Source organism: Perognathus longimembris, chromosome 15 (assembly GCF_023159225.1).
Source record: "Perognathus longimembris pacificus isolate PPM17 chromosome 15, ASM2315922v1, whole genome shotgun sequence".
Taxonomy (NCBI): domain Eukaryota; kingdom Metazoa; phylum Chordata; class Mammalia; order Rodentia; family Heteromyidae; genus Perognathus; species Perognathus longimembris.
In genome coordinates this window covers 44710612-44722701 of record NC_063175.1, presented here as the reverse complement: position 1 = coordinate 44722701, position 12090 = coordinate 44710612, and the positions used below count along the sequence as shown (strand labels likewise).

General features: G+C 36.0%; 1 protein-coding gene across 1 annotated transcript; it reads right to left on the bottom strand.

Moving 5' to 3' along the window:
- Positions 1-836: 836 nt before the first annotated feature.
- Positions 837-4774, bottom strand: LOC125363944 (dynactin-associated protein-like). Its single transcript, XM_048363281.1, has 3 exons — positions 4705-4774; positions 1922-1989; positions 837-1166 (listed from the first exon to the last, which is right to left on the bottom strand). The coding sequence occupies exons 1-3, from the start codon at positions 4772-4774 to the stop codon at positions 837-839; spliced, it is 468 nt and encodes a 155-aa protein (XP_048219238.1).
- Positions 4775-12090: the final 7316 nt, after the last annotated feature.

Genomic DNA, 12090 nt, shown 5'->3' with positions numbered 1-12090 from the left:
CCCTCAAATCTCAGTTCTGACTTACCTCTTATTCCATTTTTAAGACAGCTCATGACTTTCATTGGAAACAGATGTGGATAAAGAAATAAATACAATTGCTATAGAAGCACTTCACTTACATATTGCTATAGAAATTTATTTGAGTTTAAGAACAAATGAGGGGCTTGCAAAATAGTTTTGTAAGCTGTTTTAGATGGAGAACCCTAAAAATTATATAAAATCTATTCATGTCATTAAAGTCTAGTGAATAAACATTTTAAATAGAATGTATATATGGCCTTAATATTTGCTGAATCAAACCTCCAAATGGGACAATCACTTGCCTATTGAATATGTACACATCACTTAGTATTTTCAAACCTTTGGGAAATGTTCGTCCTATACTTTAGCATGTGGAGACATTTTATAAGGAAAGGTTTTATATTAGACGACACAAGCAGTGGTATGTTAGCTTTCATTTACAGCATTCCAAGACGCAAGCTTCTTTTTGGTAACACTAGTTTACCAGTTTCTAGTATTCCTAAAGGGGAGCCAGCAGTCCTCTAGACCGCCCTTACCTGAATCTTGCACTATCAGCCCATTTCCGTGTTCCCTGGACTTGGCACAAATTCTGGAAACAGAGGACATGGTTTCAAGGATGTCACAGTTGGTACAGATGACCTATTTTTCTCAGAGATCACACAGTGAGCCCAAGGATTGGATGACAGGAGCAAGATCTCCCTCCCCAGTCACAGGATTCCCAACCTCCTGGCATAGCACAAAGATTTTGGAAGAACTTGAGCATGACTTCTTTAGGGTCGAGGGGGGCCATCTGCCATGAGGATGGTTTTGAGGGTTCAAAAATATTCATCATCAATTTCAATTTCCGCCTCGTGTTCTATAGTTGTCGCCGGAGCAGGTGTAGACGAGCTTGGGTTGTCCACAGGGGTGGATGGTGGTGAGCTCTCAGGTGGAGATGTGGTTGGTGGAGCAGGAGATGGGGTTGAAGGAGTGAGGTCAGTAACCTGACTGGACTTTCCATCTATATGAAGGATGATGGTGGTGTTGCTGATAGGCTTGCCAAAGTAGCCAAAATAAAAGGCCAGGGCTGTAATGGCTGTGGCAACCAGACAGGCCAGCAGACACACCAGAAATGTTTTCCACAGCGAACACCGATTGGATGCAGCCTGCAAAGGTTTATGAAAAGTGAGTGTTCCAGGAAATTGCATGGTAGTGACAGTTAACCGATTTCAATTAGAAGAAGACTAATGTGTTTCATTATTTTGAACACCACAAGAAATATACAAATGTCTCTTCTCTCCCCTCTCTCTCGTTTTCTCTCTCTCTTTCACACAAATATAATCCATATACAATATACACACAGATTTACGAGGATAAAATACCCCCAATATCTCTCCCTTTGTACTAAAGCAATAAGGCTTTGTCTGTAAGTATTGCCTGAGGAATATATTATGTTATTATCACCTACTAACATCTCAGTATAAATTGAATTATCTAATTAGTTCTAATGAGTAGAAAAATAATAGAAGGACAAATTAAGGCATTTAGATTGGTTATCTTGGGGTCGTAGAAAATGGCAGAGATTTCTATTTCATTATTTTTTCCTTCTTGTAATTTCACAAAATTATTTATTAAATACATTTTTATCTGTCAAGTATGAACAAAAGGAATTTCATTGGATTCATAATACATAAAAATAGGGGAAATACATAAAAATACAAAAGAAAATCAGTGCTTTTACGGAGCTGGATCACACAGGGATAGAACAGAGCACTGATACTCTGGGGATCTTAGGCCCTGATGTTCTCCGCCCTGGGCTTCTCAGGGGTCCTGCAGATGTTCTAATGGAGAAGGCCTGCCTGGTATTTCCCCCTTCCTATAGAGAATGACCGACACTTCCTGTCTTGTTCCCAAACCTTACCTTCTGTGGCTGGAAGATCACATTGTGGGATCTACAACCACAGTGAGTCCCTTCATTTGAACAGCAGCCTAGATTCATGGACAGCTGTACAGAAAGAAACAGAAATAAATAAATGAACAGACAAATTCCAATTTCTAAGATTAAGAAAGTTTCCTGAGTGTGGCGTTCCACACCTGTAATCCTAGGACTCAGAGAAGTTTTGAGGCGAGCAAGAGTGGGCTATGTAACAAGACCTTCTGTTAACAAAAGAAAGAAAGAGAACTAAAACTAAAACTGGAAACAAAAACACATTCTCTTTTTTTTTTTTTTTCTTTTCAAAATGAGACTGTGAGGAGGCTGGGGATATGGCCTAGTGGCAAGAGCCCTTGCCTCGTATACTTGAAGCCCTGGGTTCGATTCCCCAGCACCACATATACAGAAAATGGCCAGAAGTGGCGCTGTGACTCAAGTGGCAGAGTGCTAGCCCTGAGCAAAAAGAAGCCAGGGACAGTGCTCAGGCCCTGAGTCCAAGCCAAGCCCCAGGACTGGCAAAAAAAAAAAAAAAAAAAAAAAAATGAGACTGTGAACACCGCATGGGGGGAAAGGGAAAGGGGGAGGAGGGAGGGGGGGTATGAGGGACGAGGTAACAAACAGTACAAGTAATGTATCCAATGCTTAACGTATGAAACTGTAACCTCTCTGTACATCAGTTTGATAATAAAAATTTGAAAATAAATAAATACAATAAATATTGAAAAAAATGAGACTGTATCTCATGAATAAAACATGAGTATAAAATGTGATCCTACCAAGAATTAAATGTAGAAATAACTAAATCATAAGAGAATCTGAAACTTCAGTGGTGATTTAGTGACATAAAGTATACAGATATAACTTTGAAAGCAAATGATCAGAGAAGGAAAATAAAGGGATACTCTACATGCATGCTTCAGTATCATTTCCCAAATCTCAGCACGTAGTCCTGACAAAAGGAAATAAAAGAAAGAAATCTCAATAAACTTCAAATAAAAGGAAAGAATAGTCCCTGAGCATGCTAAGCAATGCGTGCCTCAGAATAATGGCCGCTATCATGTCTACTGGGGAAATAAATGGGCCATTCCACTTCAGGAAGGAAAAGCAGAAAATATCTCCTACCCCTACTAAGAGTTGTGTTTTCCTGGAAGTTCTAGACAGACCACATGAATCAGAAAAACAAAGACAAAATCATTATTACTCACGGATGATGTGATTTTTCTGCTAACAGAATCACAAATGACCAATAGATAACCCATTAAAAGTAAGAAGAGCTCATTAATTTAGCCAGTGATAGCACTGAGATAGAAGCTCATCAAAGCAATTGTGTTATGGATTATGTGTGTGTGTGTGTGTGTATACATTGCTATTGACAATAATGATAAAGTATATAAAATAGCAAAGCATACAAAATGAAATAGGATTCACATAAAGAGAACCATAAACCTTATCAAGGAATGGAAAGGTAACTTGAATAAATCTCCTATAATGAAAATTTCCAGTAGTGTAATCTGTCCATTTTCTGAGTTTAAATTAGTATTTGTATATGATTTTTGGAGGAAATGCTAAGAAATATGACAAGAACTTTGTGTGTCAAAATAGGCCCACAAAAAGGATGGGATTCGATTCTATGAGGGGAAGTAGAAGCACTTGTGATTCCCTCTGGACAGATAAATGTGTGATTTGCTCCTCTTTTCTTTGAAATTTTCTGCTCTCTAAATTCTCTAAAATAAGCATATAACATTCACTTAAGAACTGTCCACCAAAAAAGCATTTTGAGCCTCTAATTTTGATGCTATAATGAGGTTACCAGTTGCCTACCAGAATATTGAAAACTGGAGAGTCCTGATCATTCCTTCATTTTGTTTACAGTCTTAAAACTTTATCTTTCTTTTGGATTAGCACAATCAATTATACAAGTTACCACACTAAGTTTCACAAGTGTTTTCATTATTGTAAGGAGCATCATAAATCATATTCAATATATTATTGGGAGAAAGCAATATACATATAGTGTTGAACTCATGTTTTCTAAGTTTCTTGCAGTATGAGGCAAACATAAATTGAGTTCAATGTCATCTAATATTTGAAATGCACACAGATCACAAATATGAAGTTCAAAAAGTTATGAAACAATTTGATATGAAATTCTATCTGTTTTGCATTTTCTCTAAAACCTTAAAGTTAATCATAGAATTAATTTTCCTTTGAGAAGAACATAGTAGTCAAATGTGTGGAAGGCAAATATATGAAACTTGAATTCAGTTTCTGACACGAACCCATTTTATAAATATGGAGACATTTTGTTGAATGACAAATGAGATCTTTATGATCTGATTCTAAGAAATGTGTGATTTGCATACAGTAGAGTAATATATCTTACACACAAAAACCCACCAGGAAATATTCACCACCACTTATTACTTAAAATATAAGCAAGCTGTAACTAGATGGAAATACTTCCATTGGAAAAAAATGCATAGAAATCAAAATAACAAATCATTAATACTTGCTAGGAACGTGACATTTCAAATTCACTGAAGATTTGTATACTTTAATGTAGGTTTTATATTTACATATCAAAATTTAGACAGTGGCTAGTGCTAAGGATATGAAAGCCTGTCTTGTGTACTAAATGATTCCCTCAATGCTACAATAACTGCTAAGATCCCAGCCTTTTCATCCTGTAGAACACACAAACACACACACACACACACATACATTTTTGAAGGATTATTCAAATACTAGACATGAAAGCTATTAAACATTACGTGCAACACTCACCAATTCAGCTTCACTTTGTTCAAGATTCACAGTATACTGCTGTTGCTTTCCCACCATTTTGAGGGTGCTGGATCTCAAAGGGGACTCCAAAAAAATGGCTGCACTGTCTTTGTGAGAAAAGAAGAAATGCACTAAATGTATAAATGTGCATTTACTTCACGTGAATTATGTATGCTGATTGTAATTCATCTTCCAGAGAAAACTTCAACCTGAGCATCTACAATTCGTGTTAGGCAGAGAAAATAAATAGGAATAGCTGGCAACCTTCAAGTGATCTCACCCGTGTGAATGATGTTGCAAACCCCTTCCTTCTTTCATGTATCTTGCTTGAAATCACTGAAGTTCGATTTCTCACAGGTTAGGAATTTGGTTTTTGCTTCTGAAGAAGCCTATAAGCCACTCCTTGATTATGAATACTGCAGATGTCTGTGGGTAAGCAAACAGAAGGATTATGGCACTGACTAATTTCAAAATTGTCCGAAGATAAGACAATACTGAGATTACTGGATCAAGAGAAATTTAGGTGATTCGTGAGTAAAATATACTTATTACTGAAGTCACCGGCTGTTTTGGATCACAAGGAAAATAATGTATTAAAATGGTTTTAAATAAAGCAAAAATAAGAGATAAAGTTCAGTAGTTCCTGATTAGATGAATGAAAAAAGATACAAAGTAAATCTTGTCTGCTTCTTATAATATTATGTCTTGCTGTAGGCTATATTTCATTGGCATTGTTTTTCAATGAATTGTGATGTTAAATCACAAATAACTAAAAATAGAATAATATTTTAGAGTACTTTTTCACTTCTCACTGAGAAAATATACATGATACAATATGCAAAACTGAAGTGATGTTTAATATTAATCTGAAATTTGATGTTCTTTGTTTGTCAGAGTAACACTGTAGCAGAGAATAAGCAAAATATGACTTTAAAGACCGACCCGTCTTTATTCGTTTCTTACAGGCCATCCATTTTTGAGGAGCTACTAGTATGAACCTCCAAATTATTAATAAATCTACCTTCATCCCAATGCAAAAACCAGCATGTCTTTTTGGAAATATAAACCTCCTAGACACTGCAGTAGATTGAACTGAAGTAATAATGTCAACTCTTTGTCTCTTACCCATAAGTAAAATGACTGCATTGTGCTCTAATTCTGGTTTTAGTTTCTTGAAGAATTTCCATACTGTTTTCCAAAATGACTATATTAATTTATATCTCCCTTTTCTCTACATCCTCACCAACCCTTGTTTTTTAATTTTTGGTAATAGTTATTCTAACAGGGATGAAGGTGATATCTCACTACAATCTCAGTCTTTCCCTGAGGATTTGTGATATTGAACTTTTTCTATATACCTGTTTGTCATTTGTATATCTTTTGATCATATCTGTCAAAAACCTTTGCTATTTTTAAAATAGGGATACCTCTTTTCCTACTATACTTGTGTGTATTGTTCTTGTACATTTTTAATATTAGCTCCTCATCATATGTGTAATTTGAAAATATTTTCTCCAAGTATGTGTGGGGTTTATTTCACTGTTAGTTGTTTCCCTTGCTGTGCAGAATGTTTTTTAGTTTTATGCTATCCACTTTGCCTGTTTTTGCTATTGCTGTGTGTGTTGTAGGGTCATAGCTAAGAAGTCATGGGGCCTCTCAGTATTTTTTCTCTTAGTAGTATTAGATCTTCTGCTTAAGCCTGTAGTCCATTTTGTGCTGAACCACACATACTGAGTGTGATAAAGCTGAATTTTCACAATCCTTTGTGTCAGTACTCAGTTTTCTCCAAGTTTTCTTCTTTGTTGAAGAGACTGTTCTTTTTTTATTTTTTGTCAGAAATCAGTTGTCCATAGTTTGGGGGTTTTAACTGCAAATTTCTGGGCTTTCTATACTATCCCATCGATCATTGTATCTGTTTTTATGCCAGTATCACACTGATATGATTACTGTAACTTTGTCGTAGATTTTGAAATCAGAAACTATGGTCCTTTGTTCTGTTTGCCTCCAAATTACTCTAGGCAATTGGAGTCGTTTGTGGTTATTTCATACAAATCTTCATTTGTTTCTACTTCCATGAAGAAAGGCATTGGAATTTTTAAAAATTTTCTATTATATCATCTGTCTTTTTTTATTGCCAGGGTGATATACAGAGGGGTTACAGTTATATATGTAAGGAAGTGTGTACATTTCTTGTCAATCTTGTTACCTCCTTCCCAATCTCCACCAGTTATGCAATTTACAATGTATTTTCTTGTAATTATTGCTCTTGCATTGGTTTTAATAGGAATTTTGTTTGTTTAGATCACATTGTAGCACTGATTTCTCATGACATTTTTTTTCCAGCCCACAAACACGGAATATCTTTCCATGTATGTGTGTTGTCTGCTCATTTGCCTTGATTAGACTTAATGCACAGGCAGTTCCATGCTAAAGGCTTGATGACATGAAATATGCAATAAACCAGGCAAAAGTACAATTTCTTTATGATAGGTAGAATTGGCACCTGGGAACAATTGTTTTCCCCTTTCTCAACCTCAGCCTCCATGGATTTGAATCCTGGTATTGTGGTTGCTCATCTCAGGAAAGATGTTGAGATTATTGAACTTCCTTTGCTCCCAGGAGGGAACAAAGTTGGCACCGGGAATTATACTCCTTATATCAGTCATGTGTGTCCTTGAATTTCTGACTATCTTTTGCTTTGTATATCTAGTGATTCATCATACAAACCATGTCTGAACCAAAATAGAATTCATGACATGAATGAAAATTTATCTCAATCCTCAAACCTAAATTAGAACATTAAGCTTCATAGTATTTTCTAAGTTCTCATTCCTTAAGGCATTTTGTTCTGTCCATGAATCTGACTTCTACATTGATACCAGAAATTGAAATATTACTCCCTAGAGAAGAGGCAACTGATCAGGGATATTCCTTTGTTGAAAGGACTGATTGCCAGTTGAAATCAGCTCTGAGCCATGCGGCATTAAAGTATAGTGGCTAGTTTATATCTAGATTTCTCATGACATTTCTTGAGTTTTATTTGCTTTATCCATAAAGGAAATAAATAGGTGTCATTAAATAAGGTGCATTATATGTATAAACTGCTTAGTTAAATAGCGAGTTCTTTGTGCAACTACATAAACATAACAGGAAATTTTTTTAAAAAAAGAAGTACTAAGGAAGTTCTGTTTCTGAATACTTCAATGAATGTCTCAGAAAACAATGTATAAGTCACAATTATAGAACCAGCTCTGAACTGCCAACATTTCAAAGAATTCATAATAGTATAACCAAATGAAACTTGTAACCCATAGAGCATTTATTTTCACTATTGACCAGAGAAAACCCAAGGGGAAAAAAAATCAACTTCTGATTCTCTTCACTTGCTTTGTTAACTTGCTAATGTAAAAGATATCTCATTATTTCTCCTTTAGGGCATATAGAAGAATAGGATTTTTGAGGGGAAAAAATGGAAAAACTGAGATTGATTAACAGAATAATAGAAGTAAAAACACTTTTTTTTTTTTTTTTTTTTGGCCAGTCCTGGGGCTTGGACTCATGGCCTGAGCACTGTCCCTGGCTTCTTTTTGCTCAAGTCTAGCACTCTGCCACTTGAGCCACAGCGCCACTTCTGGCCATTTTCTGTATATATGTGCTGGGGAATTGAACCCAGGGCCTCATGTATATGAGGCAGGCACTCTTGCCACTAGGCCATATCCCCAGCCCCGTAAAAACACTTTTAATAAATGAAATTTTGTTGTGCACACATATACTAAAGTATTGAATCTGGAATGAAATAGAATACCCATGCTCACTATTATTTGATGTGCATAACAACAATGCAACAACACACAGATAATCCTTGACTTATGGTTTTTCAATGTGAGAGTAGTGCACTCATCCTGGGCAAGTATGGGTGCGGAGCAGGGACAGTAAGAGGCAGCTGCAGGAGTCACATATCATAAGCAAACATGAATGACAAACATGAGTGTTCTGAGCATGCCTAAAGCAAGCTAGTCTAAAGCTTGAAACTTTTTTTTTTCTCAAATTTTTATTATCAAACTGATGTACAGAGAGGTTACAGTATCATACGTTGGGCATTGGATACATTTCTTGTTCTGTTTGTTGCCTTGTCCCTCATGCCCCCCTTCCTCCCCCCCTTTCCCTCCCCCCCCCAGGTGTTCAGTTCACTTACACCAAACAGTTTTGCAAGTATTGCTTTTGTAGTTATTTCTCTTTTTTTTACCCTGTGTCTCTCAAATTTGGTATTCCCTTTGAATTTCCTACTTCCAATACCAGTAAACACGGTTTCCATTATACTCAGATAAGATTACAGAGATAGTGTAGGTACAACCATAGGAAGGTGATTCAAGAACATCATCAATAATAGAAACTACACATACACATAGGATGTTGAAAGTAGTTACAACTGTGATATATCACTTGTTTCCATAACATGGAGTTCATTTCACTTAGCATCATCTTATGTGTTCCTAAGGGTGTAGCTATTGGGCCTTGTGATGCTCTGCTATGGCTTGCCTAAACCTGTACTAATTATTCCCAATAAGGGAGGCCATAGAGTCCATGTTTCTTTGGGTCTGGCTCACTTCACTTAGTATAACATTTTCCAAGTCCTTCCATTTCCTTACAAATGGAACAATGTCATTCTTTCTGATAGAGGCATAAAATTCCATTGTGTAAATGTACCACATTTTCCTGATCCATTCATCTATGGAGGGGCATCTGGGTTGGTTCCAGCTTCTCGCTATGACAAATTGTGCTGCGATGAACATTGTTGTGCTGGTGGCATTACTGTGCTTTTGTTTGTGGGCTTTTGGATAGATACCCAACAGTGGGGCTGCTGGGTCATAGGGGAGTTCTATATTGAGCCTTCTGAGGAATCTCCATACTGCTTGCCAGAGTGGCTGAACCAGTTTACATTCCCACCAACAATGATGTAGGGTTCCCTTTTGGCCACATCCCCTCCAACAATTGTTATTATTAGTTTTCTTGATATATGACATTCTTGCTGGGGTGAGATGGAATCTCAATGTTGTTTTGATTTGCATTTCCTTTATGGCCAGTGATGTAGAGCATTTTTTCATATGTCTATTGGCCATTCTCATTTCCTCATCAGAGAAGTTTCTTTGTAAGTCTTTAGCCCACTTGATGAGGGGGCTATTGGTTCTTTGCAGTTTTGTTTTGGAAGAAGGTAATTTTTTTAGTTCTGAATATATTTTAGAGATGAGGCCTTTGTCTGTTGAATGTCCGGTAAAGATCTTCTCCCAGTCTGTGGGCTTTCTGTTTATCTTGAGAGCTATGTCCTTTGCCGTGCAGAAGCTCTGGAGTTTGATGCAGTCCCATTTGTCCAACCTTTCTTTGATTTGTAGCCTTTCAGGGTCTTTGTTAAGGAAGTTCTGTCCTGTGCCAAGGAGCCCAAGTGTTTCTCCTACTCCTTCCTTTAGTGTTTTCAGGGTGCCTGTTTTGATTTCAAGGTCTTTAATCCATTTGGAATTGATTTTGGTGCAGGGTGATATATAAGGATCTAGTTTTAGTTTGTTGCATGTGTTGAGCCAGTTTTGCCAGCACCACTTGTTAAAGAGGCTATCTTTCTTCCATACTATTGTTTTAGCTCCTTTATCAAAGATTAAGTAGGCATAGTTCTGTGGGTTTAATTCTGGGTCTTCAATTCTGTTCCATTGGTCTTCAGGCCTGTTCCGGTGCCAATACCAAGCTGTTTTTATTACTATAGTAAAGCTTGGAACTTTTAAAGCATGGAGCTATTGGTCTTCAGTAGGTGAGACATTAAGTGCGTTTTGACCTATATTATTTTCAAAGCATGATGGGTTTAGCAGGGCATCGAGGTGCATCTGTAGGTAAGTTGTTGCTTCTCTGTGAAAGCATTTGGTTGTTAAGCTAAGAAGAGCAGGCACTTAGGGTCGGGAACTCTTGTGAGCTCACTAGCTCCTGGAAAACCATTGTGTTTATATAACAGACAGGGAAAACATCTCAAAGGATTAAGCAATCTTCAGATTACAAAACCAATTGTGGCTGAAAAGGGCAGATTCTATGTCCATATAAACTTGAATTTCTTATTTAGTGCCCCCAATTTACTGTTATACTTCTTTTATAACTTTGCCATTAAGTTGTGAGGAATCTGACTTCATATACCTTTATTTTTCAATTATAAAAGCAATATAGCCTGATTTATAGGTAATTCAAAAATAATCACTTATCTATTATTGAAGTGTTATGTACTCATTTCATACTTTTCAATAAGATCTAAGGATATTTATCCTTTTGATTGTTTTTATGTTTTTATGCTTATATTGTAGTTTGCCAGGAGACAATGGCTCATACCTGCAATCCTAGCTACTTGGAAGGCAGAGATCTGGAAAGCTGTGGTTTAGAGTTAGTGTGGACAGAAAAATCCATCTCTAACCTAGAAAAAAGCAAGGCAGGAGTTGTGACATAGCACCATAAGTTCAAACCCAATACTTGCAAATAAACATAAACTAGCATATTTTATCAAATTTTAAATTTTATCAAATTTAAGTATGCACATGATCTAAAAGTAGAATTAATTAGATTAAAAACTGTTGATAAATTGGTCAAATTGAAGAAAATTACATCGGTAATATTGGCATTTTCCCTGATTGACCATTTTGTTAATCTTTGCTAATCAGGTCACAGAAAACTCTGTGTGTGTGTGTGTGTGTGTGTGTGTGTGTGTGTGTGTGTGTTCATTTCCTTTTTAAGTCCCCAAATAATCATACTTAATAATGATGTTTATATTATCTAATATTCCCATTTATGAAGTATTCATATTTTATTCATATCTATATTTTTATTTATTCCTATTTGTACTTATTATTCATGTCTTTATGTATGCCTTGTGGCAATTTCACTATTGTTGTCCAATGTTCTTTTTTTTGCAATAAGCATTTTTATGTATCAAGAAACCAGTGAGTTTTCTTTTTGTTTTTATATCTTACATGCTATGATTTTTTTCCTAGTAGTTTCTCTTTCCTACTTCCTTGGGAGTTACACTTTAATTTTCACCAATTGACCATTAGCATATTTGAAATCAATTTCTGCTTTTACTCTTCTATTTAAACAGTTTTTCTAAGACCCTTTGTTTGTTGTGTATTGTTTTCTTCTCTGCCAATTCATGATTGTCTTCCCAGATTGCATGGTGTTGTTCAAGTTTTTATATTAATTTATCTTAATTATGAGTCAACTTTACTATTTACTCAAGAGTCAAACACTATTAAAAGCTGTTTATGGACATTGTTTAACTATATGGGACATCGATATTTTGACACTATGATATGGATATTCAAAGTTCTGTACTTATTTGTGCTTTAGGAAAT

Excerpts from the sequence above, each read along its gene's own strand:
- LOC125363944 (XM_048363281.1), bottom strand. The coding sequence starts at position 4,774 with ATGGTGGGAAAGCAACAGCAGTATACTGTGAATCTTGAACAAAGTGAA. Across the intron at positions 1,990-4,704 it reads TGAATTGGTGAGTGTTGCAC|GCTGCTGTTCAAATGAAGGG; the intron begins GTAATGTTTAAT and ends CCATGAATCTAG. Across the intron at positions 1,167-1,921 it reads TGATCTTCCAGCCACAGAAG|GCTGCATCCAATCGGTGTTC; the intron begins GTAAGGTTTGGG and ends AAACCTTTGCAG.